Source organism: Lemur catta, chromosome 3 (assembly GCF_020740605.2).
Source record: "Lemur catta isolate mLemCat1 chromosome 3, mLemCat1.pri, whole genome shotgun sequence".
NCBI lineage: Eukaryota > Metazoa > Chordata > Mammalia > Primates > Lemuridae > Lemur > Lemur catta.
In genome coordinates this window covers 120,206,254-120,228,528 of record NC_059130.1, presented here as the reverse complement: position 1 = coordinate 120,228,528, position 22,275 = coordinate 120,206,254, and the positions used below count along the sequence as shown (strand labels likewise).

Genomic DNA, 22,275 nt, shown 5'->3' with positions numbered 1-22,275 from the left:
AGAGAACACAGACTTTCAGGCTCCAGAGAAGCAGCTGACGGGGGACAATGTGAAAACTAACTAGAAGCAAACGCACTTCAACTGCACAAAGTTCTGATGAAGCACCTAAACTTGGGTTTAAAGCCAGTGGGGTGAGGAGGGACCGTCCGCCCAGAGACCGCGCATCTAGCCAAGGGAAACCTGCCCGTCTGCTCTTACCGTCTTTGTCGACGGCGAACGGCACGTCTGGAGTGACAATCTCATAGCTGCAGATCTGGCTGAACTGCGGGGAGCAGTCTGCGTCCACGGCCTCCACTCTCAGGATGCTGTCGTACTGCTTCCCCTCGGTGACCGTCGCCTTGTAGGACTTCTCCTTGAACACGGGCGCAAACTCGTTCACATCGTTCACCTGGATATGAACAGTTGCTCTGGACGAAGGGGAAAAAGAGATTTGTCTTTGTTGTGTTTTTTTTTTACCCGAAGGATACCAATTCCACCCTACTCTTAAAATTTCCTTTTTCTGATACCTTGTTTCATGAATGTCATACAATGAAGACAAAAGTTGAACCAAACTAGTCATTGTTTTTAATTCAGCATGGAGACAACAGAAAGTTAAAATAGGGATTTGGGTTGATGCTTCCATGTCCTAAGAATAAGGCAAAAAAGCAATAATATAAATTACAAGAGGCTTAGGATTTTCTTGGACAACATGGAACAGGATGTGCAAAAGGGAGATAAACTATATCAGACACCTGTTTGCCCTCTATTATTAAGTATATTTTGTTGCAAAATCCTTAGAGCTAACGAAGAAACAGAGACAGCACGGGAAGGTCTGATTGTGAGAGTTAAAATGAATTCTGTCCTACTTATAAGGAACAGGACAAAGACATGGCATCACCCAGTACTGATTCAACACACCTAGGAGCTCAAAAAGGGCAACCCCTTGTCACTACTTCCCATGACTCCAGCTCGGTCATCAAGAGAATTAAGGTGTCCTCAGACCAGGCTACAAATAGAGAAAACTGTGGGTTTCAAGGGCTGCTGATCAGGGCACGTTTCGGAATCGGACAAGGTCTTTGGTCAAAATACGCGGTATCATCACACCGCGTAAGAAGATGAGTGATTCCCTGGCACTCGGCACCACGCTGTTCACCAAGAGCCTCCTCATTCCAGGGCCCTGCTCTGACACTCAACAGTGGGTCGTGTGACACCGTCTGGCCCATGTGCCCCTTTCTTTAGGAAATGTACTAAGTAACTGAGCCCCAAAACAATCAAATTTGCCTAGCGTCAGAGGGCTAGCAAGTGGTGCAGAAAAGACTAGAACTCTAAGTCTACGTCTCGTCTGAAGTCCTCTCCTCCTTACGCCAGGAGTCCCCGAGCGGCGGGCAGCAGCTCACTCCCACCAACAGTGATTAATTTTAGGCTTTTAGGATTTATGGTGAAAGATAAATATAACAAAATAATCTTCCTCAGGAAAACGTGGGCTTTCTGAATTTTTAATGTAGGGCCTTAGTTTCTTTAATAGAGTATCTGGTGGGAGGAAATTACTCACTCATTTATTTATTCAAAACCTAATATGTGCCAGGCTCTTGCTAGGAGCCGTACACAGGGACAGACAGACAAACCATGACTCTGCCCTCGAAGAGCCTACAATCTAATCACGGACCCTCGAGAACTAACGTCTGCCTTCTATCTCAAAAACACAGAAAGTCCCGGGAGAAGGCGACAGTCACCGTTGTTTTCTTTGCACGCACACATGTTTACTTGGTTGTCTCCACTCTTCGCCCAGCCTGCTTACTTATGAGACTTTTTCACGTTGGTGCCGTCGGGTCCCTTCCCACAGTCATAGGCCTGGATGGTGAACGAGTAGTCTTTCTGCAGCTCACAGTCCAGCTTCTCCTTTGAGCGAATCACGCCCTCACCAGTGGACTTATCCACTACCACTGCATCAAAGGGGACACTCTGCCCGTGAATTTTAAAGCCACAAATCTCACCTGGGGAGTCAAAGCAGAGCAGGTTAGAACTTCTGCCACACAGACCTTCTACACCTTGCCCTCCTCCCTCCCCATCTCTCCACCCCAAAAGAAAATAAGTGACAACAATTCGGCAGCCAGGGGGTTGAGGGTCTGTGGAAAGCAGGGCGCGGTGCTTTAACACGGGGGAGTTCTGGGGCTCTAGTAAAAAGAAGCGTTTTCTGGCTTTCCAAGCAACTTGTTTACTTTGCATCCATTCATGCAGGAATACAAAAGAGAGAAAGAGAAAATATAGACAGGCATTCCACAGGAGCACTTAAGACAGCTCGAGGGTAAACGGAGTGTCACTAGCAAACAGCCAAGGCCTGAGACCGCCAGTGCTGCCCCAGCCACCGGGAGGGCCAGGCGGCGACTTTGATTTGGACCAGAGAGAAGCTAAAATGCAGTTAAGTGTTGAGAGAGGAAGAAGCGTGAGATATAGGATCAGCACCGTAATTACAGAAATTCTGTCCAAAAAAAAAAAAAAAGGAAAAAATCAAAAGAAACAAGTCTTCCTGTGCAATGAGCCTGGCTAAAATTAGGGAATCAAAACAAACTACGAAATGAGACAGGTAGAAATACCAACTTTTCAGGCATCCATTTCAACAGCTATTATCCACTATTAAGACGTAGGTTTCTATCATGGGGAGGGATCTGCTAGATTTCCCTTTGTTTCGGACTTTATCCTATCAAACCTGAAAAAGACACCAGCCTAGGAATTTAACTACAGCTGAATTGGCTCACAAGCTTAATTAGGAGTTAAAAATCTATGTTTCCATTCTTGCCCATGGGAGAACAATTATAAATGTTTTGAGGTTTACGTAAAACTGTGCAGAATGTTCTTCACATAAAAATGAGACTGAACTCTTCCACAATTCGAAATAGAAAATTGTTATGAAGCAAATCTCTTAAGTCTCTGAAGTTCAATTACACAAAAATGTGGAGTATGATCCACACAGTTCAAATGGATGTCTGATTTCCAGATATTTCTAACCAAGGGTCTGGTTATATATAATTTCCGTCAATATGTTTTAAAATAGAAACAAAGTAGGAGAATAAATAGGGTAAAAGAGCATGACAGTTTCTTCTGTTTAAGGGCTGATTCCCAATTTTATAAACAAAGTTAGTGGGTTAATACTCATAAGGGGGATAGAAAGAACCCTTTATCACCTTCTTTGGTGACTGTCACCTCAAAACTCTCTAAAGGGAGAAAAGATAAACCCATGTCAGTAATACAGGAAAGAACGAAGACGGAATAATAAGGAAAAAAGTCAAAGATGCACATATTACACAGAAAAGCTTGACATATAATTTAATAATGAGCTCAGCAGCCAGCTACTAGGATTGCTACAGTGAAACTGGATCCTCAGTAACAAAACCTCACTTTGAATCCAACTTACCATGAACCACTGCATCATTCTGCAGCTACACTAACTGAAGGACAAAACACTACTGCAAAGTTTCCTGACACCCTCAAGTGTCATTTATTCATTTAATGAACACTTTGATGACAACAATTAATAAGTAAACCTATTTGTTACTTTACAGTTTTCAGATTTTCATTTTCAAGCTATTAATAACTTCTCTCAGCTAGATTCTGGTAACATTCAACTCATCATTAGATTTAATGAAACAAAAATTTGGAGCAAAAGGTTTTAACCTTTTGAACTGAATAAATAACAATGTTTTTCTAACCTAAAGTACCCAACCAAGGCAGCAAATATAAACCCCTCTGCTAACAGAGCACCTGTTTACACGTGAACAGAAACCAGATTTAAACACTGCAGCAGTGCCACCACAGCCACTGTCTTTGTTACGTGAAAACGATGCTCTGCGCTGTTATACCCGGTCAACACACGTCCTGCCCGCCACACCCTCTATCACAGAGTGCAATCGGAACAGGTCAGTCCCAATGCCCCTCAACACACACAGCACACACTCCCCACTGGCACCGTCTCTCCTGTAAAGGTGACACAGCCTGGACTCCCTTGCTTTTAAAAATAACGGTTTGTACATTTCCCCTGAGCAGTGTTCCTTTGTTTTGCTTGTTTTTAAGATTTTAAAAATGGTATCATATGGTATGTGGTTTTTGTGATTTGCTTTCCCCTGCAACCTTCTGTATCTAAGATTCAATCACCCTTGCCGACGTACGTCGCTGAAGTTTAGCCACTTTCCACTACTACCTAATAGTGGGAATCCAATGAGTTAAAACATGTAAAGGGCTTAAGACATTGCCTGGCATAAAGAGAGCACCCAGCAAATGTTTGCTATCAATTAACCATCTTCCCTTATGTGAGAATGCCATAATTCCTGTGCTTTGCTGTTTACGGACGATGCTGCAACAAATATTTCTGTCCGTGCTTCCTGGTACACGTGCACAAGAGCCTCTATAGAGCCGCGCTGCCCATACGGTAGCCGCTGGCCACGTGGGGCTATTCAAATGTAAGCTAAACTTCATGTTAACATGAACCGGTATTGAAAATCCAGTTCCTCAGTCACACTGGGCACATTTCAAGTGCTCAGCAGCCACACGTGGCTGGCGACTGTTTTAAGGAGAACGTGGACACAGAGCCCTCCCGTCATCGCAGCAAGTTCTACTGGACAGCGCTGCTCTAGACCACATCTGCCCACCATGGTTTCCGGGCCACATCCAACCTGCCCGTTCTGGAACAGCCACTTGCAAAGAATGGTTTTAACCTTTTAAAACAGTATTTCACAACATTAATTAAATGAAATTAAATTCGAACATCGGTGTCCATAAATAATGTTTTATTGGAACACAGACACGCTCATTGGTTTATTGTATGACCTCTGGCTGCTTTCACACTGCAATGGCAGGGCTTACTGCAGAGTTACATCATTGCAAGAGAGACCCTATGGGATGCAAAGCCTAAAATAGTCACTGTCTGGTCTTTTACAGCAAAAGTTTGCTGATCTCTGCTCTAGAGCTACACCTATGAGTAGAACTGCCAGGTATCAGCTATGTCAAATCACTTTCCAGGATGTGCTAATTCACTATATTATGATTGTATTTTCTGGATGTATATTAATACTGCATAACACATTTAAAAATAATTCAGGTTGCCCAGCTTTAATTCACAGAAATCATCTGTTTTCAACTTGGATTTTACTGCTCTAAAGACAAATGGTGAGTTCCAGAGCATCTGAGCTGACAGTGACGGCAGCGTGCCTTCCTAACAAAGGCCACACGTCGGTGAGTGCAGATGTAAGTCCCCTAGGATGAGGTACGTGGCCTGAGTAATGCTGCCAAGGCAGTGCGCTGCTAAATAAGGAGCTGGACACATTCGAGCAATGCCTTTGAGATCATTTCTGACCATGAGATTATCAGAAGTGGAACTGTTTGCCAATAGTCGTAAACTCGTTACATCTCTCCCCGAGATATCAGACTGCGATGAGGGGAGGCAGAATACGCAATGCAGGAGGGCACCAGAGTGTCTCAGGTTTTTTGTTTTAAACTAGTCAAATGCAGTAGTGACACAGGGGGAAGAGCAGAACAAGGAGTTCCATCTGTAACTGTGAACAATCAGTTGAGATCACTGATTCTACCTTCAGACCAGCCTGGGTGTTTCAATTTTAGATTTCAGGCATTCAGGGAAGGCTTCACTGATAAGACAAGGTCTGAGTGGAGACTAGAGAGACTAAGGGAGCAGGCCATGTGGTATCTGAAGAGGAATTTCTCTCTCTTTTTTTTTTTTGGAGACAGAGTCTCGCTCTGTTGCCCAGGCTAGAGTGCCGTGGCATCAGCCTAGCTCACAGCAACCTCAAACTCCTGGGCTTAAGCAATCCTTCTGCCTCAGCCTCCCGAGTAGCTACGACTACAAAGCATGCGCCACCATGCTCGGCTAATTTTTTCCATATATTTTTAGTTGTCCAGCTAATTTCTTTCTGTTTTTAGTAGAGACGGGGTCTTGCTCTTGCTCAGGCTGGTCTCAAACTCCTGACCTCAAGCTATCCTCCTGCCTCGGCCTCCCAAAGTGCTAGGATTACAGGCATGAGCCACGGCGCCCAGCCACTGAGGAGGAATTTCAAACAGAGGGACAGCAAGTGCAAAGGCCCTGAGGCATAAATCAGGATGTCTGTGTGGCTGGGGTGGCTGAGCAAAGGGGAGAACAGCAGGTGAGGCTGGCTATGCTGCAGCTTTTCCTCTGAGTAAGAAGGACGTGATCAGAGGGTTCGGAGCATGTCTTATGTTCTGAAAGGACCCCCTCTGGCTGGTGTGCTGAAATAAGTCTATCAGAGGACAAAGGACAAAGACAGTTATCTGAGTAACCCTGGCAAGAGATGGTGAGGGCCAGAACCGGGAAGGTGAGAAGCGGTCAGGTTCAGCTGCACTCTGAAAGCGAGGGCAGCGCTGTCGGGTTGTGAGAAACTGTGATGAAGCTGCTTTGTGCGGACACGAGAAAGACTCCGGAGGGAAGGTCTGGGGGAGGACTGGGAGTTAGCACACCAGCTGTGAGCGTGCGTCGGTATTACAGTTTGGCAGGGGGAATATATATTCTACTACCTTGGAATAGTGTCTCAAAGGTATGATTATCAAATATAAGAATATGCATTTAAAAACTCATTGTGTATTTCCAGGCTATTCTCCAAAAGACTAGATCTGATCCATTTATAAGGAGAACAGCAAAAACGTGTAACTGTATCTTTTGCACGCAGCCTCGCCTATTTTGAGTGTTTAAGCCGGGCACTTTAATGGGTTCCACGAACAGGACCTGGTGCCTCAAACCCACTGGTACTTACTAAACTGCTAGTCAGGCTGTGTCCTTAACTATGATGACTTAAAAACTGTCTCACCAGGGAGGTGGGCTGATGTGGCAGGCGCTCTGCACTCAGGCAGACCCGGGCCCTGAGCACGACAGGGCTGAATCTGCTGAGCTGCCTGCAGAACCAGCCAGGATGCCCACTGCATGCGTGGGTCCGTCTGTTCATTCGACCCACAACCCTGATTTTAATGAGGAAGACAGATCCGACCAGGGCAAGGCTGAGGCAGTGAACAAGTCACAACTATGGTAGCACCTCAGATGCGTCAGGATGAGGGCTGAACAAGGACAGCGTTGGCAGGAAACACTGAAGGGACTTCGTAACCAACTGGACAGAGAGTGAAAGTCTGGAGTCACTGCCCAGTCTTTGGCTGATGGGGTCATTACTGGAACTAAAGGACAGAGAAAGAGAAAAATGATTGGGAGAAAGGTGACGAGCTCAGGTGCCTATTTCATTTCTCCCTGGCAACTTGCTGGTTTGCTTGCTGGAGTATTGTAAACCAAATCCTAGACATTACATTGGTTCATGCATAAATACAGTTGTCCCTCGGTATGCTCGGGGGATTGCTTCCAGGACCTCCTTTGGACACCAAAATCTGAGGATGCCCAAGTCTCTGATATAAATCGGTGCATTTGCATATAACCCATGCATATCCTCTTGTGCGTCATCCTTAAATCATCTCTAGATGATAATACAGTGTGAATGCTATCTAAGTAGTTGTTGTACAGGTTGAATATCCCTTATTTGAAATGTTTGGGAACAGAGTGTTTCAAGATTTTGAATTTTTTTCAGGTGTGGGGATATCTGCATATGCATAATGAGCTATCTAGGGTACCTAAGTCTAAACATGAAATTCATTAGTTTCATATACACCTTACACATATAGCCTAAAGGTAATTTTATACAATTAGTATTATTTTCTTTTTTGAGAAAGAGTCTCACTCTGTTGCCCAGGCTAGAGTGCTGTGGCATCAGCCTAGCTCACAGCAACCTCAAACTCCTGGGCTCAAGTGATCCTCCTGCCTCAGCCTCCCAAGTAGCTGGGACCACAGGCATGCACAGCACGACACCCAGCTGATTTTTTTTTTTCCTATTTTTAGTAGAGACGGAGTCTCACTCTCAGGCTGGTCTTGAACTCCTGAGCTCAAGCAATCCTCCTGCCTCGGCCTCCCACAGTGCCAGGATTATAGGCGTGAGTCACCGCACCTAGCCTACAATTATTTCTTATAATTTTTTGAATGAAACAAAGTTTTCGCTGCATTTTGACTGTGACTCATCACTTGAGGTCTGGCATGCAATTTTCCACTTGTGGCGTCATGTCAGTGCCCGAAAAGTTTCAGATTTTGGAACATTCTGGATTTCAGATTATCAGATTAGTGATGCTCAACCTGTACTGTATTGTTTAGGGAATAACAAGAGACAAAAATTCTGTACACATTCAATACAGACACACCATCTTTTTTTTTTTTTTTAAAGACAGAGTCTTGCTCTGTCTCCCAGGCTGGAGTGTGCCAGTGTGATCATAGCTCACTGCAGCCTCAAACTCCTGGGCTCCAGCAATCCTCTCTCCTCAGGCTCCCAACGTGCTGGGATTACAAGTGTGAGCTACCATGCCCGGCCCCATCTTTTTATCTTCTTCCAAATATTTTCAATCCAAGGTTGGCTGAATCCACAGATTAGGAACCCACAGATACAGAGGACTGACTTTTGTTTAACTACAGTAACATTATCATGGCCAACAAATTCAACAATTCCTTAAATATTTTCATAGTGAGTATCCTGCTACCTCTGAAACTTACACTCAATTTATATCTTTCTCCCTCACACCAGAGACCAATTTCCATCAGTGACACTCCACTCTCCCAGGAGCTAAGTTTTATTTTCTTATTTTGTTATTTTTTCTCTGAGATCTAGCAAGAGAAGGAGCTAATTTTTTAAACTTCAAAGTTGTCACTGCCTTCTCCTTCCCTCTCTCCTTCCTGCACTGTGTGTACAGCTCACAGCAGTTATGTGCATTGCATGGAGTCACCACATATTAATAAAGGCACAGCCTACCCTTCGGCTGCCCTAAACCCAGGCTTCCCTCAACCTCACACAAGCCACACACTGCAAGGAAGGACCTCTCAAAATCACCCCTCACGTTCTGGTTTCGTTCTGCCCTGCCCCTCCCACTCAATCTAGACTCCATGCACGGCTCTGCGGGGGAATCCACCTGAAACCTGCTGAAGATGCCCTGCCAGGCTTCCCAGAAGACCTCTAGCTCGGCTAGCTGGGAATGGGACAAATCTCTTCCTCAGTCTCTTTCCCCCCACTTCCTTTCCCTAAGACCATCTAAAATAGACAGAAGGAACTTTACGGAAGAATTTTTTAAAAGCAAAACATTATTAAAAACAGATGAACCCAACCAAGTCTTGATTTGAGATCTCCAAAGTCACCCCCAGGGTTCTCAGCTGACAGCACTTACTCTTCACTTCCCTCCTCTGTGCCTTTGAGAAACCCCAGCTTCAGGCTGGCCCTGCTGTTCCTTCAAAGTCATCTTCCTAATCTGAGTGATCTCTGCTACAAGTCTCCCCGGCTCTCAGGGCATCCTGCCCTTAAATTGAAAGTGGTTCCTTCATTCCTTACGGAAGTCACTAGTGCTGGCTCTAACAGTTCTCTCTGGTTGCAGAAAAAGGGATTTGGAAACAGCCAGATACCAAGGTAGTTCCAGAGACCAGGAAATAGGAATCACAACAGTCCCATGGCAAAACCACCTGGACAGATGGAATAGAATGGCAACTGTTCTTGGCATCTTTGTCACTATGCTCAATATTCAAATTCCAAGGACAGAGAGAACATCTGTTTAGCCTAGCTTGGGTTGTACACACACTTGGCTAGGAGAGGAGGGGTCATGGGTTGTGGACCCACCATCTGTACCCCATGGGGAAGAGATCAGGGAGCTGTTAAAAATGAAAAATGGAGCAGCAAGTGTGCACCTTCCATGTAACTCTGAATCCAACCATCTTCCTTAACCCACTTCTCACTGCTCTACTTGGCCTTGGTGCCCAAGCTTAGCAGCTAAGGGTCCAGGTTGTCCTGTACTTTTTATGAACTTTGGCTTCTTTGCTTGCTAGTCCAGGCTAGTTTCTGGGATAAGCTTACATGTGGCTGTAATCAGTACAGCTTTTCAAGGTGCCTTAAATATACAGTAATAATAACCACACACACTCCAGGGTTATACTCTCACAAGTTCCTCATCAGCTACGCACTGCTTCTCAAATTCTAGGGTGCCAAGAACTATCTGGGAAGCTTGTTAAAAATGTGGTTTTCCAAGCCCCATTCCCAGAAATTCTGACTTAGCAGTTCTGGGGCAGAGTCCAGTGATCTGTACTCTGAATGAGCGCTGCCGATGGCTCCAATGCAGACAGTCTGAAGACCTAGAAAAACTGGCCCCATCAGTGGTTTTCAAACCCAGCTGGCTGGTACGAATTTCTTAGGCTCCACCCTTGGAGGTACAGACTTAGTCGGCTGAGTGTGGAGCACACGAACCTGAATTCCACACAGACTCCAGGGGATCTGGACACAGAATTGGAAAACTGCGTGCACGATGATATCTATTCAGCTCAGCAACAAAAACCACATGGACTCAAGTTGACTTCCAGCCCTATGCCCCTCCATGCCCCATAAGTGAACCCGCCTTCTACCCCCGGGAAGCCCTACCAGCTCCCACCTCTGCTCCTACCTCTCCCCTGCCGTCGCTGCCTGTGCAAATCCCACCCATCCTTCACGGGGACGTGGGCCCTGCCTTGCAAATCACTCCCTGGCCTCTTACCCTACACCATCTTTGCCTTTCCACTCGGCACTGAATTACACGCCTCCCAGGATCCCTGGCTAACTCTGCCAATGCTGGTTTTGCCTTCCCATCTAGATCATCAGTGGCTTTGAGAATAGGGACCAACTTTTATACATTTTTAATATTTTCTAGAAGATCTAGCATAGTTAACTAGTATTTCATCATCATTGTTCCCCAACCTTTCCTGGAAGGCAAATACATCCAAAATGAGAGCTCATTCTAGTGAATTAACATGAAATGTCTGTCCTAACGTCCAGATACTTACTTAAAACTGCTACTCAGTGCATTATGAGCTTCTATTAGGTTGAACCATGTGAAATTGTAATTTTTTTCAAATATTTTTATATTTTCAACATACAAAAATGGCAATTTCACACAGATCAACCTGACACATCCAATTCACTGCGGCAAACACAATGTAAACTCAGCTGCATGCGCTAAAAAAGCAAATTGGGCAGTGAAGGACAGTCGTTAACCCCATCAGCTATCCTCAAGGCATGTGAATCACATAAACCACCAAGAATATGGAGAAAAGTAGCACAGATCTTCCGAGCATGTTCCACTTGAATATCAGTGAAAATAAAGTTCCCATTCTTGCCTTCAAAAAAATTTTTTTGAGACAGGTCTTGCTCTGTTGCCCTGGTAGAGTGCAGTGGCGTCATAGCTCACTGCAGCCTCCAACTCCTGGGCTCAAGTGATCTTCTTGCCTCAGCCTCCCAAGTAGCTGGGACTACAGGCATGTGTCACCATGCTTGGCTAATTTTTCTACTTTCTGTAGAGATGTGGTCTCGCCTCTAGCTCAGGCTGATCTCAAACCCCTGGCCTCAACTGATCTTCCCTCCTTGGCCTCCCAAAGTGCTAGGATTACATGTGACGTGAGCCAATGAGTCTGGCCTGAAATTTATTTTGGATTCTATTCATATCCTTATTATTTAACCAATCTTGTAAAATATCCATACTTAATCTGGATCTGGGAAGGAAGGAAAAAGAATGCCAGCACAGAACCACCTACTAAAGGGAAGCACTTAAAAAGGAGGGGGAGGGGAAGCGCTCAGCCTTCTGACGCAGGCAGAATAGAGGTGTCATTTTCAAAGCAGCACCAATGTGGCCCACATACCAGGTTCTAGCTTTTAACTCTTCATTAAATACACAAAACGTAGGATATGTTTTCTTACTCATGTCTACTCAGGCTTTTTAGCAGATTAAGGAAAAGAAGTAGAATAAGAAATTGAGTCATTTAAATTTCCTAAAATACTTGACAAATACCAAGACTTTGTTCCCTTAGTTTCACCCCAAGAAAACAATCTGGGCTAGACTTTTTGTTTAACACGGATATCTGATTAGTGACAACTTACAAGGCACTTCAGTGACTGAGCTCCCAACATTACTCATGATTTCAGAGCTTTGACAAGTGAACGCCATTGGTTACCCACACACACGTCTTGTATGTTCACACACTGAACCTAAGAATCCAGGCAGGAGTCAGACTGCTTGGCCTCATGGGGGCACTGTTTGAGGTTGAACGGTACTACGGGGGCAGTGTTCTAGGCTGGATGGTACCACGGGGGCAGTATGCCAAGCCAGGTGGTACCACAGGGTCAATATTCTAGGCTGGATGGTACCAAGCCAACAGAAGACGGAGGAGGGGGTGATATGGCAGCTGGGAAGGTGCTCCCTTCCCCGCCATGCAAGTGCTCACTCCTGTGCCAAAGGGACCTGGACCCCATGCTTCAGTCAAGAGTATCACCTCCACTCCTAGGTGCATACCAAGAGAACTGGAAACCCATGTCCACACAAAGACTTGTACACGAATGTTCACGGCAGCATTATTCATAACAGCCCCAAAGCAGAAACAATCCAAATGTCCATCGATGGATGAATGGATAAACAGAATGTGCTCTATCCATACAATGGAATATTATCCAGCACTAAAAAGGAATGAGGGACTGATGGATGCTACAACATGGGTAAACTCTGAAATTGCCATGCTATAAGTGAAAGATGCCAGTCACAAAAAGCCACATATTACACTTATGTGAAACATCCAGAAGAGGCAAATCCACAGTGGTTGCCAAGGGCCGGGGGTGGAGGAAACTGAGGAGTGCTGCCAACAGGTGCAAGGGTTTCTTCTTGTGACGATGCAAATGTTCCGCAATTAGATAGTGGTTGACAGTTACACAGTTTTGTGAATATATTAAAAACCAGTGAACTGTACACTTTAAAAGGGTGATTTTTATGGTATATGAATTATATCTTCAAAAAAAAAAAAAGGAAGAAAGAAAAAAGAATGTAAGAGTAACTGTGCTCCCCCAAGACAATCTCCAGAAAGAACACTGGCTCATCTGTCAACTATGACAAATCAAGTCACCAACATGGGTTGGATCTAAATTGCTTTTTTTTATAGTTAGTAAAAAAAAAAATCCCAATGTATAATTTTTTGTATACCAGAAAAAAAACCCAAAAATCTCTAAAAATACAAAATGTTATGTTATTATTTCATTTATAATACATTAAGTTTGATAAATGATACAATAAAATTAAATGCAATGTGAAAGGAAAAATAAATGACATTGCATGGATGTTTTTTCCTTCAAAGTTAACACTCAATGCACATTTCGCTTCCTCCTCCCTCTGTAATTTCCTGCAGTAACAAATGTAGTTATGGCCTCGTGGTAAAGAGCCATCCTGCCTGGGGTGGATGCCTGCCTCTGTGACACACCAGCTGTGTGGCCCAGAGCAAACGATTTAACTGCTCTATGCCTTGTTTCCTCTTTAAAATGGGAATGGCAGAAAGCACATTTACCTCTTATGGTTGTTGTGGATTAAATACAAATCTATATTTGTAAAGCACTTAGAATAGTGCCTGGAACATTGTTATAAATGCTTTGTAAGCATACAGGGTATCACAATGTAGTGGGATCGTGCTCCACTAACAATGGGACCACACACAACTGATACCTCATGGAGCAAAGAAAGGCCTGAGGGAATAAATACAGAATTCTTGACTGCAATCACTTCTTAAAATGGATGAAATGTCAGAAATGGGCCGGGTGCAGTGGCTCATGCCTGTAATCCTAGCACTCTGGGAGGCCAAAGCGGGAGGATTGCTTGAGCTCAGGAGTTCAAAACCAGCTTGAGCAAGAGCGAGATCCCGTCTCTACTAAAAATAGAAAAATCAGCCAGGCATGGTGGCAGTGCCTGTAGTCCCAGCTACTCGGGAGGCTGAGACAGGAGGATTGCCTGAGCCCAGGAGTTTGAGGTTACTGTGAGCTAGGCTGACACCACAGTACTCTAGCCTGGGCAACAAAGTAAGACTGTCTCCAAAGAAAAAAAAAAAGTCAGAAATGTATATAAATCCACTCAAAAACATAATCTATTAATAGATAATCCCATTAAAATGATCTATATGGCACTCAGTGTGTACTCACGAGGGACTGTACATACCAAACATGCTGTGCACGAGGTATGCGTGTACATAGTCATGTGCTACATGACGATGTTTCAGTCAATGACAGAAGGCATATACCACGGTGGTCCCACAAGATTATCACACCGTATTTGTACTGCACCTTTTTGCTTTACTATTTAGATACGTCTAGATACATACATACTTACCATTGTGTTACAGCTGCCTGCAGCACTCACTGCAGCAACGCGCTGCACAGGTTTGCAGCCTAGGTGTGCTGCACCATCTAGGCTCCTTTAAGTACACTCCCTGACGTTCGCACAACGATGAAATCGCCTAACGATGCATTTCTCAGAAGGTATCACTGTCATTAAGTGACCCATGACTGTATATGTATATGCACAAACACTCAAAAATCTAGTTAGTTACAGAGAAGATCAATGTGCAATGCTAAAAACGATTTTAAATCTGGGGGAGAAACAAAAAAGAATCACCTCGGCTACTAGACAAACACCGTGTGCGTGTTCACGGCACAGTGTGCTTCCTCTACCGTCTGCCTCATCAGATTTCTCCCTAAAAATCAATGAACACGTAAAACTGAATGGAAGGCTCAGTCTCCACGACCCGATCACTCACAAAGCACACGCTGGTTCTCGGGTTGCTTTTCTGAAAATGGGGTGTGGCACTGGAACAGAATGAAGTACAAATTTATTTTTTAACTAGCCCTTCAGAAACAAACTCACATTCATTTCCCTCAATTTACTACAGTGAAATTAATGTGCAATATGTTTAATCCAACTTCACCCAATTTCTCTCACTTGTCCCTAGGCAAACAGAACACTCTTTAATATGCACAGTTTTGATCTGGAAAAAAATCATGCAAAAAAATGACTCTCTAAAAATTAACTTTACAATGTCAGTTCCAACTGCGAGGCAAAGAAGGATGAAGCGGCACATTCCTCAGACCCACGAGCAGCCAGAGCAGCTCTGGCTTGGGACATGCTACGAAGTGTCAGCCCTGCAGAGGCTACCACATTACGAAAATCTCCAAAGCAATTATAGAGATTTGTTTCTACAAAGACATGGGTTACAATCTTAGGAAGTAAGTTAAAAATTCATCAAAGGTAAACTCTATGCCCAAAGTATTCCTCTATAAAGACTGCTCAACTTTTTAAGTCAGTCTTTGCAGGTCGCTGCCATCTAGGTAACGCAAGGAAACTCTGGAGCTGAGATTCTGGAGATCCTGGCCACGCACGGACCGGCAGGACCAGCAGCACCTGGGAGCCCATGAAAGAGTCAGAATCTCAGGCCCCCCTGGACCCACCGTGTCCGTGTCTGCACTTTAACACAATCCTCCGGCACTCCACGTGCACACTACAGGCGGAGGTGCACTGGTCTAGGTGTTATCTGGCTACATCAAGACAAAGAATATAATGATGCAATTAAGTTAAATACGCTTTTCAACTGTAAGAACAGGCTTGTTTGTCAGCTACCCCAACTATTAAAAGGAAAAAAAACATAGTGCACAGGACCCACAAACGACCCTCTGCTATCGAGACCTTTTCAGAAAGGCTCAGAATGATCCAAATGGGACGTGAGAAATGCTTCCCATGCAGTCCGATTTTAACAAGAGTAAATAAAGACCACGTTCCTACCTGCAAAATGCAGAGGTGCATCTTTATCCAGGGCAATCAGGGGGGGATCGAGCAGCACGGTGTTGTCATTTTCTGTAACTATGCCATGATAGGTGGGCTCCAGCCATGGCTTGTGCTTGTTAACTACATTTAAAACCAAAGGAAAAGAAGAAAGAAAATGGAGGAGGTTAGAATTATTATTTCAAACTCCACTGCTTTGAAGACATTCATCTTCTATTATTATTGTTGTTGTTATTGTTATTTAGGAGACAAGGTCTCGCTCTGTTGCCCAGGCTGGAGTGCAATGGCATGGTAATAGCCCACTGCAGCCTCAGACTCCTGGGCTCAAGCCATCCTCAGCTTCCCAAGTAGCTGGGACTACAGGCTCGCACCACCAGGCTGGCTAATTATTTTTTAAAATTTTTTGTAGAGACAAGGTCTTGCTATGTTGCCCAGACTGGTCTCGAGAGATCTTCTCACCTCAACCTCCCAAAGTGCTGGGGTTATAGGCATGAGTCACTGTCCCCAGCCCTTAGATCCATCAAAATAATAAAACTCTTATTAGACTGGAAGGTAATACTCATATTTCTCTTGCAAACTTTGGTATCAAGATCCAAATGGAATAAAATACTAAATTCTAGAGCAAGTAGTATAGAAAGTATCTGAGTCCATGAAGGAACCAATGTATAAGAAATAAATTGCTCGCCAGGCGTGGTAGCGCACACCTGTAGTCCCAGTTACTCAGGAGGCTGGGGCAGATCACTTGACTCCAGGAGTTCTGGGCTGCAGTGTGCTATGCCGACTGGGTGTCCGCACTAAGTTTGGTCGGCATCAATATGGCGACCTCCTGGGAGTGGGAGGACCACCAGGTTGCCTAAGGAGGGGTGAAACGGCCCAGGTCAGAAATGGATCAGAAGTGGGACCGAGCCTGTGAACAGCCACTGCACTCCAGCCTGGGCAACACTTAGCAAGACCCTGTCTCCTATAAACAAAAAATAAAATAACATAACATAACATAAAATAAAATAAAAAAATAAAAAATAAATTGCTCCAGAAATCAAGAGAGAAAAAAAGGACTGATGGCTATGGACAAACTCAAACGATCTCTGTTTATCTCTGTTTTTAGCCTATCACAGAAAAGTCACAGAGAAAGATGTTTTTGTTTCTTTATTACAATCGATATTACTTATTTTAAATCAGCATTACAAACAAAAATGCAAAACACATTTATAAATGTACTATAATATGTGATATATAATTATGAATATAAAGTATTAAAACTAAATGTAAAAGTTCTAAAAAAAACTTGACTGAAAACAAGGCTGTTTAAGAATAATCCACATTGGAGTCAGGCCGGGGGTCCAATTCCAGCTTCCCTCTACCAGGAGTCGTGTGACCTTGAGCACATTAATTGATCTCTTAATCTCAACTTCCTCGGTTGTGAACCCGGGACACCGCCGTCCCCCACGGGGGTGACACGGATCACTGGAGAAGTGGTATTTTTCCTTCTTGACTGGGCACTAGAACTGCGACTTTTGTTTTTAAGGTAAGAACTGCTGTTCTGGCCCCTGTTTACTTCACTCTGCTGATAAAATAAATGTTTCGCTCCACTGCGTTTTGCTGGGGGTTAGTGATGCCAGACTTTCTCCCGGTTCTGGCCACAGCCCCTGGACCCACTCCCAGCCCTGCCCCTGCAGGCACACCGGCTCCGCCTCACAGCTGGAAGCTTTTCCTCTTCCCTTTACACGTCCCTTAGGAGCATTAACAGCTCACATTATGACCCCTGGATATGTATAAGCAGGTAACTCCTTAATTAGGCTGATCTGAAAAGACGAAAAGGAACGGTAGGAAGACTTTATTTCCAAGTAGTTCATGCCTATTTGTTGAATGAACCCCTCAGGTTCTTTTCTGTAAGTATGACGTCAATCCAGAAGTATCTTCATGCAACATCACCATGGCATGGTACATGGTGACTTTCACAGGTGACAGGAGGGCGTGACGATCTTGGGGTGGCACATACTCACGTGTAAAATTCAGACCCAGTAGGCACGTGAAGGCCTACGTCTGGGAGGGAAAAATGACCAGCACAAAGCTACCTTCTCTGATTAACACCATGTTTAGGACACATTTACGCGCACCGGAGCCAAACCAAGAGCAGATCCTTTGCCTTCACTTTCAGTAAACCCAGACCCACGGGGAGCTGCTGCTTCGTGGACATAGAGTTTCAGTTTTGCGTGATGGAGTGATTTCTGGAGACTGTAGCGCTGCACAAGCTGTGAACGCACTTACCGCTTCGGAACTATGTGCTCGAAAATGGCAAAGGTGGGAAATGCTGTGTATTTTGCCACAAAAAACCCAGATGCAGCCGTTTCTTACCCTCCCTACGGTTCACCTGGCTCTCACAGAAGCTGAGCAACCTGCCCCCCTGTTCTCATTCCCGCACTTCCTGGACCCTCAGCAGCTGTTTTCTTTATGCGGGTCCATCCGTCTGTCTGTCTACCTGCCAGTACTTACTGTACTGGAAGTGAAAACCAAACCCATTACCTATTCACATAAATAATAGTTTATGAAAATAACTATATTTTTTTGAAAACAATTTACTAAGAGGAGTGGCACCAGTTTACATGTCTGTAAATCTTTTGGCTGTCTGGCTTCACGGAAGACAGCCAGGTTCTGTCCCTTCCCCCTGCAGTCAGCATGTTGCCTGCCACCCACCACGCACCCTCCAGAAAACTCCACTGCACATCCGTGAGAGGATGGAAAAGGCAAATAACATCAACGTTGTTAAAATAGTTCTGCCCCCTGAGTCTCACCAGGTTCTCAGGGACTCATTAGTTCACTGAGGCTCCGTTCCAGGGTCCTTCCTGGAGCTGCTCTTGCTGCCTTGCCTTCCCTCGGCCCGTCCCTTCCAGCACACAGGGAGGGGACAGCGGGGGAGGCGCTGGACCCTAGGCCCACTAACCGGACAGCCCTGCCTGGCTGCTGACTCGCCTGCGACCTTGGGGCCTTAGCCTCCCCACCTATAAGGACAACGATGGCCCCATTTCATAGGCTGTTGTGTGATTAAACATGTAATCACATGTCACTCCATGAAAAATGCCCAGAACAGTGACCAATACTCAGCAAATATCAAAAGGTGGTGGTGTTATTTCTCTTCTCGGAGACAGACAGACAGACAGACAGACACACACACACACACACACACACACGCACGCACGCAGACTCCGTGAGGATGTGGCCTTTTTGTTCTCTGCTAATCCCCAATACCTGGAACTATGATTAGCACATAATCACTCAGTAACTGGTAAATACATAAGTAAATTCATATGATACAAATATTAATAAACATCATTTGCCCTGGTTTGTAAATTCTCTCAGAAAGATGATAGCTTTGGAGTGGGGAATTGAAAAACAGGTATGATCTAGGGTTTTAGACTCTGGGAAGGTGTCTTCTGTTTTTGTCTCATTCTGGCAGGTGGATGTTCCGAGCAAGGAAGCTAGAAAACCCAGAGGCGGAGCATGAATCCAAGAGGTCCAAAGCAGCCAGTCTGGAAGCAGTTAAGCCATGGTTAGTTGTGGAGAGAACAGAGGGACCGAATGTGAAATCAAACCCAGATCGTAAAGACCAAAACTCTGAAGTGCCTTTGAAAGCCGCCTGCCCCTCCTCCAGGCTGCTTCTGGGACAACAGACTGGCTGAGAGGCGGTGGCACTGTGCCCTCCTCGTCCAGCAACGCTCCCCAGGCCGGTCCACCAGGGCCTCCCCAGCAGGCCGTGCGTTTGGTCTGGGAGGGCCCCGAGGCACACAGAGGACAACTCCACTTTGCACTGAGGTTGCACATGTTACCTAATGGCTCCTCTCCAGGTACCTTTTTTAACCAACCACGCTACCACCTAGGCTGGAACACAGCCTGTTATACAGGTGAGACAGGTCACAGGCTACTTTAAAAAAAGGACTCTGAAAACTCCACTGTTTGTCACCAGTCTCTCATTCTAAAACACAAGCTATTGTTCCATTTGCCATTAATGGCAATATTTGATTCTAATCTGTTTTCATACTTTAAGGTTTTATCAATAAAATTACAAGCATAATAAATAAAAATGAAGATTATTCCCATATCTGAGTCCATAGTACTCCCGAGACTTAAACTAAATTGCCTTTATTTAACCCAGTGGGAAAGTGAAGACACTAGGCAGTGCAAATCATAGAAAACCCATGACAAGCAGTAACATAAAACTTGAGTTTCTGCAGCCCTAATGGAAAGGCTTACAGCCAAAAAGGGTTACCGGTTCAGGAAAAAATAATTTCATAGCTATATTCCCAAGTATTCTAATTTTATAATTCAAAATTTCTAAATTGCTCCTTTAAACTGGCAGTGGAGTGATGAGATTTGGCCAGTTCCAAAGACTGAACTTTTAAATATTTAATGAATGATATTTTTAATATTTCATCACATTCAATTTTCATTATAAAACATTTATAGAAACAAGTGACTGATGTTTCTGTAATCATCCCCCAAAAAATCAAAGACAAGAGACAACTGGCCATAAGTTTAGGGACCGTGTCACCTATATTGAAAGTCTATACCTGATTCATTCCATCACATTCTAGATCATTAAAAAGCCAACTAAAATTTTAATGGTATAGCATTAACTTAAAATAATAGAACAGCAAAGCTGGCCATCAGACCTTCTGCTAAGTGTGGGATGTATCTGGGGTATACACCTATTATTTTCAGACATGACTAGTTTTTTGTGGTTGTAGATTTCAGGCATTAGAAATGATCTTTAAATCAAGATGAAAAGAATAGTCAACTTCGGGGTTAACGTTAAAGACAAAAGACATGCCTCCCTAGCTCATCCCAACTCTGTGGGCTAAAGAGAGGCTGGTCCCGTGCCCAAGTCACACAAGTAAAAGTCTCTGGCAGGTTGGTTCCAAAGCCTGCATGCTAACAACAGCACACACGGTGGCCCAGACACCAACCCAGATCACACACGGTTTCCTGCTGGTTTATCTGTTTATACAGACAGTCCCCACTTACGATGGCTCAACTTAGGATCTTTTAACTTCACAATGCATTTATCAGAATGCAGCCCCATCGTAAGTCAGGGATCATCTGTAAGTAGAAACCCACTGCCTCCAAACCAGAGTTTGATGTCTCTTCTTTCAGAACACCTGGGTTGGTCGTGTTGGCCCTCAAATAACAACAGCTGAATGTTTCAAGAGATTGTAAGCATTTCACCTATAAATTCTAGATGATGTTATGTGTTATTTGCAGATTCAATTTTCAACCTTGGTCCATCAGAAGAATCTGCAATTAAGAGATATTGCCACCAGGTGGCGAAAGGCACCTTTGACTGCATGCTCCAAATTACCAGGTTTTGATGTGAAAATCCTGCTAGTTACCTACCAAAGGAGTGTCAGCAGGCCCTTCGTTAAAGATGATATGCACAGAAAAGTGTCTTCAACTATATGTTTAAGATCTCCAGATGATTGGTTTTTTCCTCAAAAAAATATGTGGAATAGGTAAAATATTCATACAGTTCCAGAATAAAAACATAAAAAGACATACACTCTCTCAGACAAAGTACTAATAAACTCTTACATTAGAATCAGGCCAGGCCAAGTGCAGTGGGGCTCATGCCTGTAATCCTAGCACTTTGGGAGGCCAAGGCAAGAGATTGTGGCCAGGAGTTCAAGACCAGCCTGAATAACGTAGCGAGACCTCTGTTATTCAAAAATCAGCCAGACACACGCCTGTAGTCCCAGCGGCTACTCGGGAGGCTGAGGCAAGAGGATTGCTTGAGCCCAGGAGTTGGAGGTTGCAGTGAGCTATGATGATGCCACTCCATTAGCACAGATAACAGAGATCCTGTCTCAAAAAAAAAAAAAAAAAAAAACCCAGACCATGCCTGGCCCTTCAAACCAGCTTAACGTCAAAGGTCCTTTTAACTTCTCATAGCTACTGACTCTTGAGTTTGTTCTAACAAATCTTCCCTGAATACCTACTGGTTATAAGGCACACTTGTCCCAAAGTGCTGGGCTCCTAGGGAATTTAAGTCACATTTTGTCGGAGAATCCAAACACCATCTGCATTCCAAAATGATGTGGCTATGACGAAAACACGTACAAAGTGTGGTAGAAAGTTAGGAGAGCAATGGACTCAGTGTTGGGGGCTTTGTTGGTGGGCAAGTGGCCCATCACAGTCACACAGACACCAACAGGGCGAAGCTGCCACTATCTCAGGTGTGCCCACTCCCCATGCCAGGGCAAAGAGGGCAAGCTCTTTGTAGGAGCTGAGTCTCCCACCCACAAAGGACACAGGTCACCTCTCCTCCTAGCTCATGGGCCAAAACTAGTCACAGGGCCTCACTCAAACTCAAAGGGTGGGAAGTGTGATTCTGCCACGCGTCCAGAGGAGAGCTGGGAGCTCTGAGAACAATCGGAGGGGCCACCAGAAGCACAGCTGGAGACCTCAAGGACAGCCTTAAAAGGATCACCGAGGTTCCTTGGGTGTGACGGAATATTTTAAACGAATAAAAATACACATGAGGTACAAATGTAGAAAAACGTATGGCTCACTCTGGACTGAGCCAGACCGTGACAAATGTCTGGGCCTAGGAGTACGTGG

The 22,275-nt window shown here is 44.6% G+C and overlaps 1 protein-coding gene across 4 annotated transcripts in view; it reads right to left on the bottom strand.

The window, feature by feature from the left end:
• The window catches only part of CLSTN1 (calsyntenin 1), a 66,234-nt gene that overhangs the window by 17,594 nt on the left and 26,365 nt on the right, over nt 1-22,275 (bottom strand). For 2 of the 4 annotated variants that reach the window (XM_045546196.1, XM_045546198.1), the window contains exons 2-5: nt 15,667-15,789; nt 3,162-3,191; nt 1,778-1,973; nt 199-407 (exon numbers count right to left, since the gene is read on the bottom strand). In XM_045546196.1, coding sequence (XP_045402152.1) covers nt 199-407; nt 1,778-1,973; nt 3,162-3,191; nt 15,667-15,789 — 558 coding nt within the window. The remainder of the gene's footprint in view (nt 1-198; nt 408-1,777; nt 1,974-3,161; nt 3,192-15,666; nt 15,790-22,275) is intronic. The other 2 variants (XM_045546197.1, XM_045546199.1) reach the window with 1 other exon arrangement.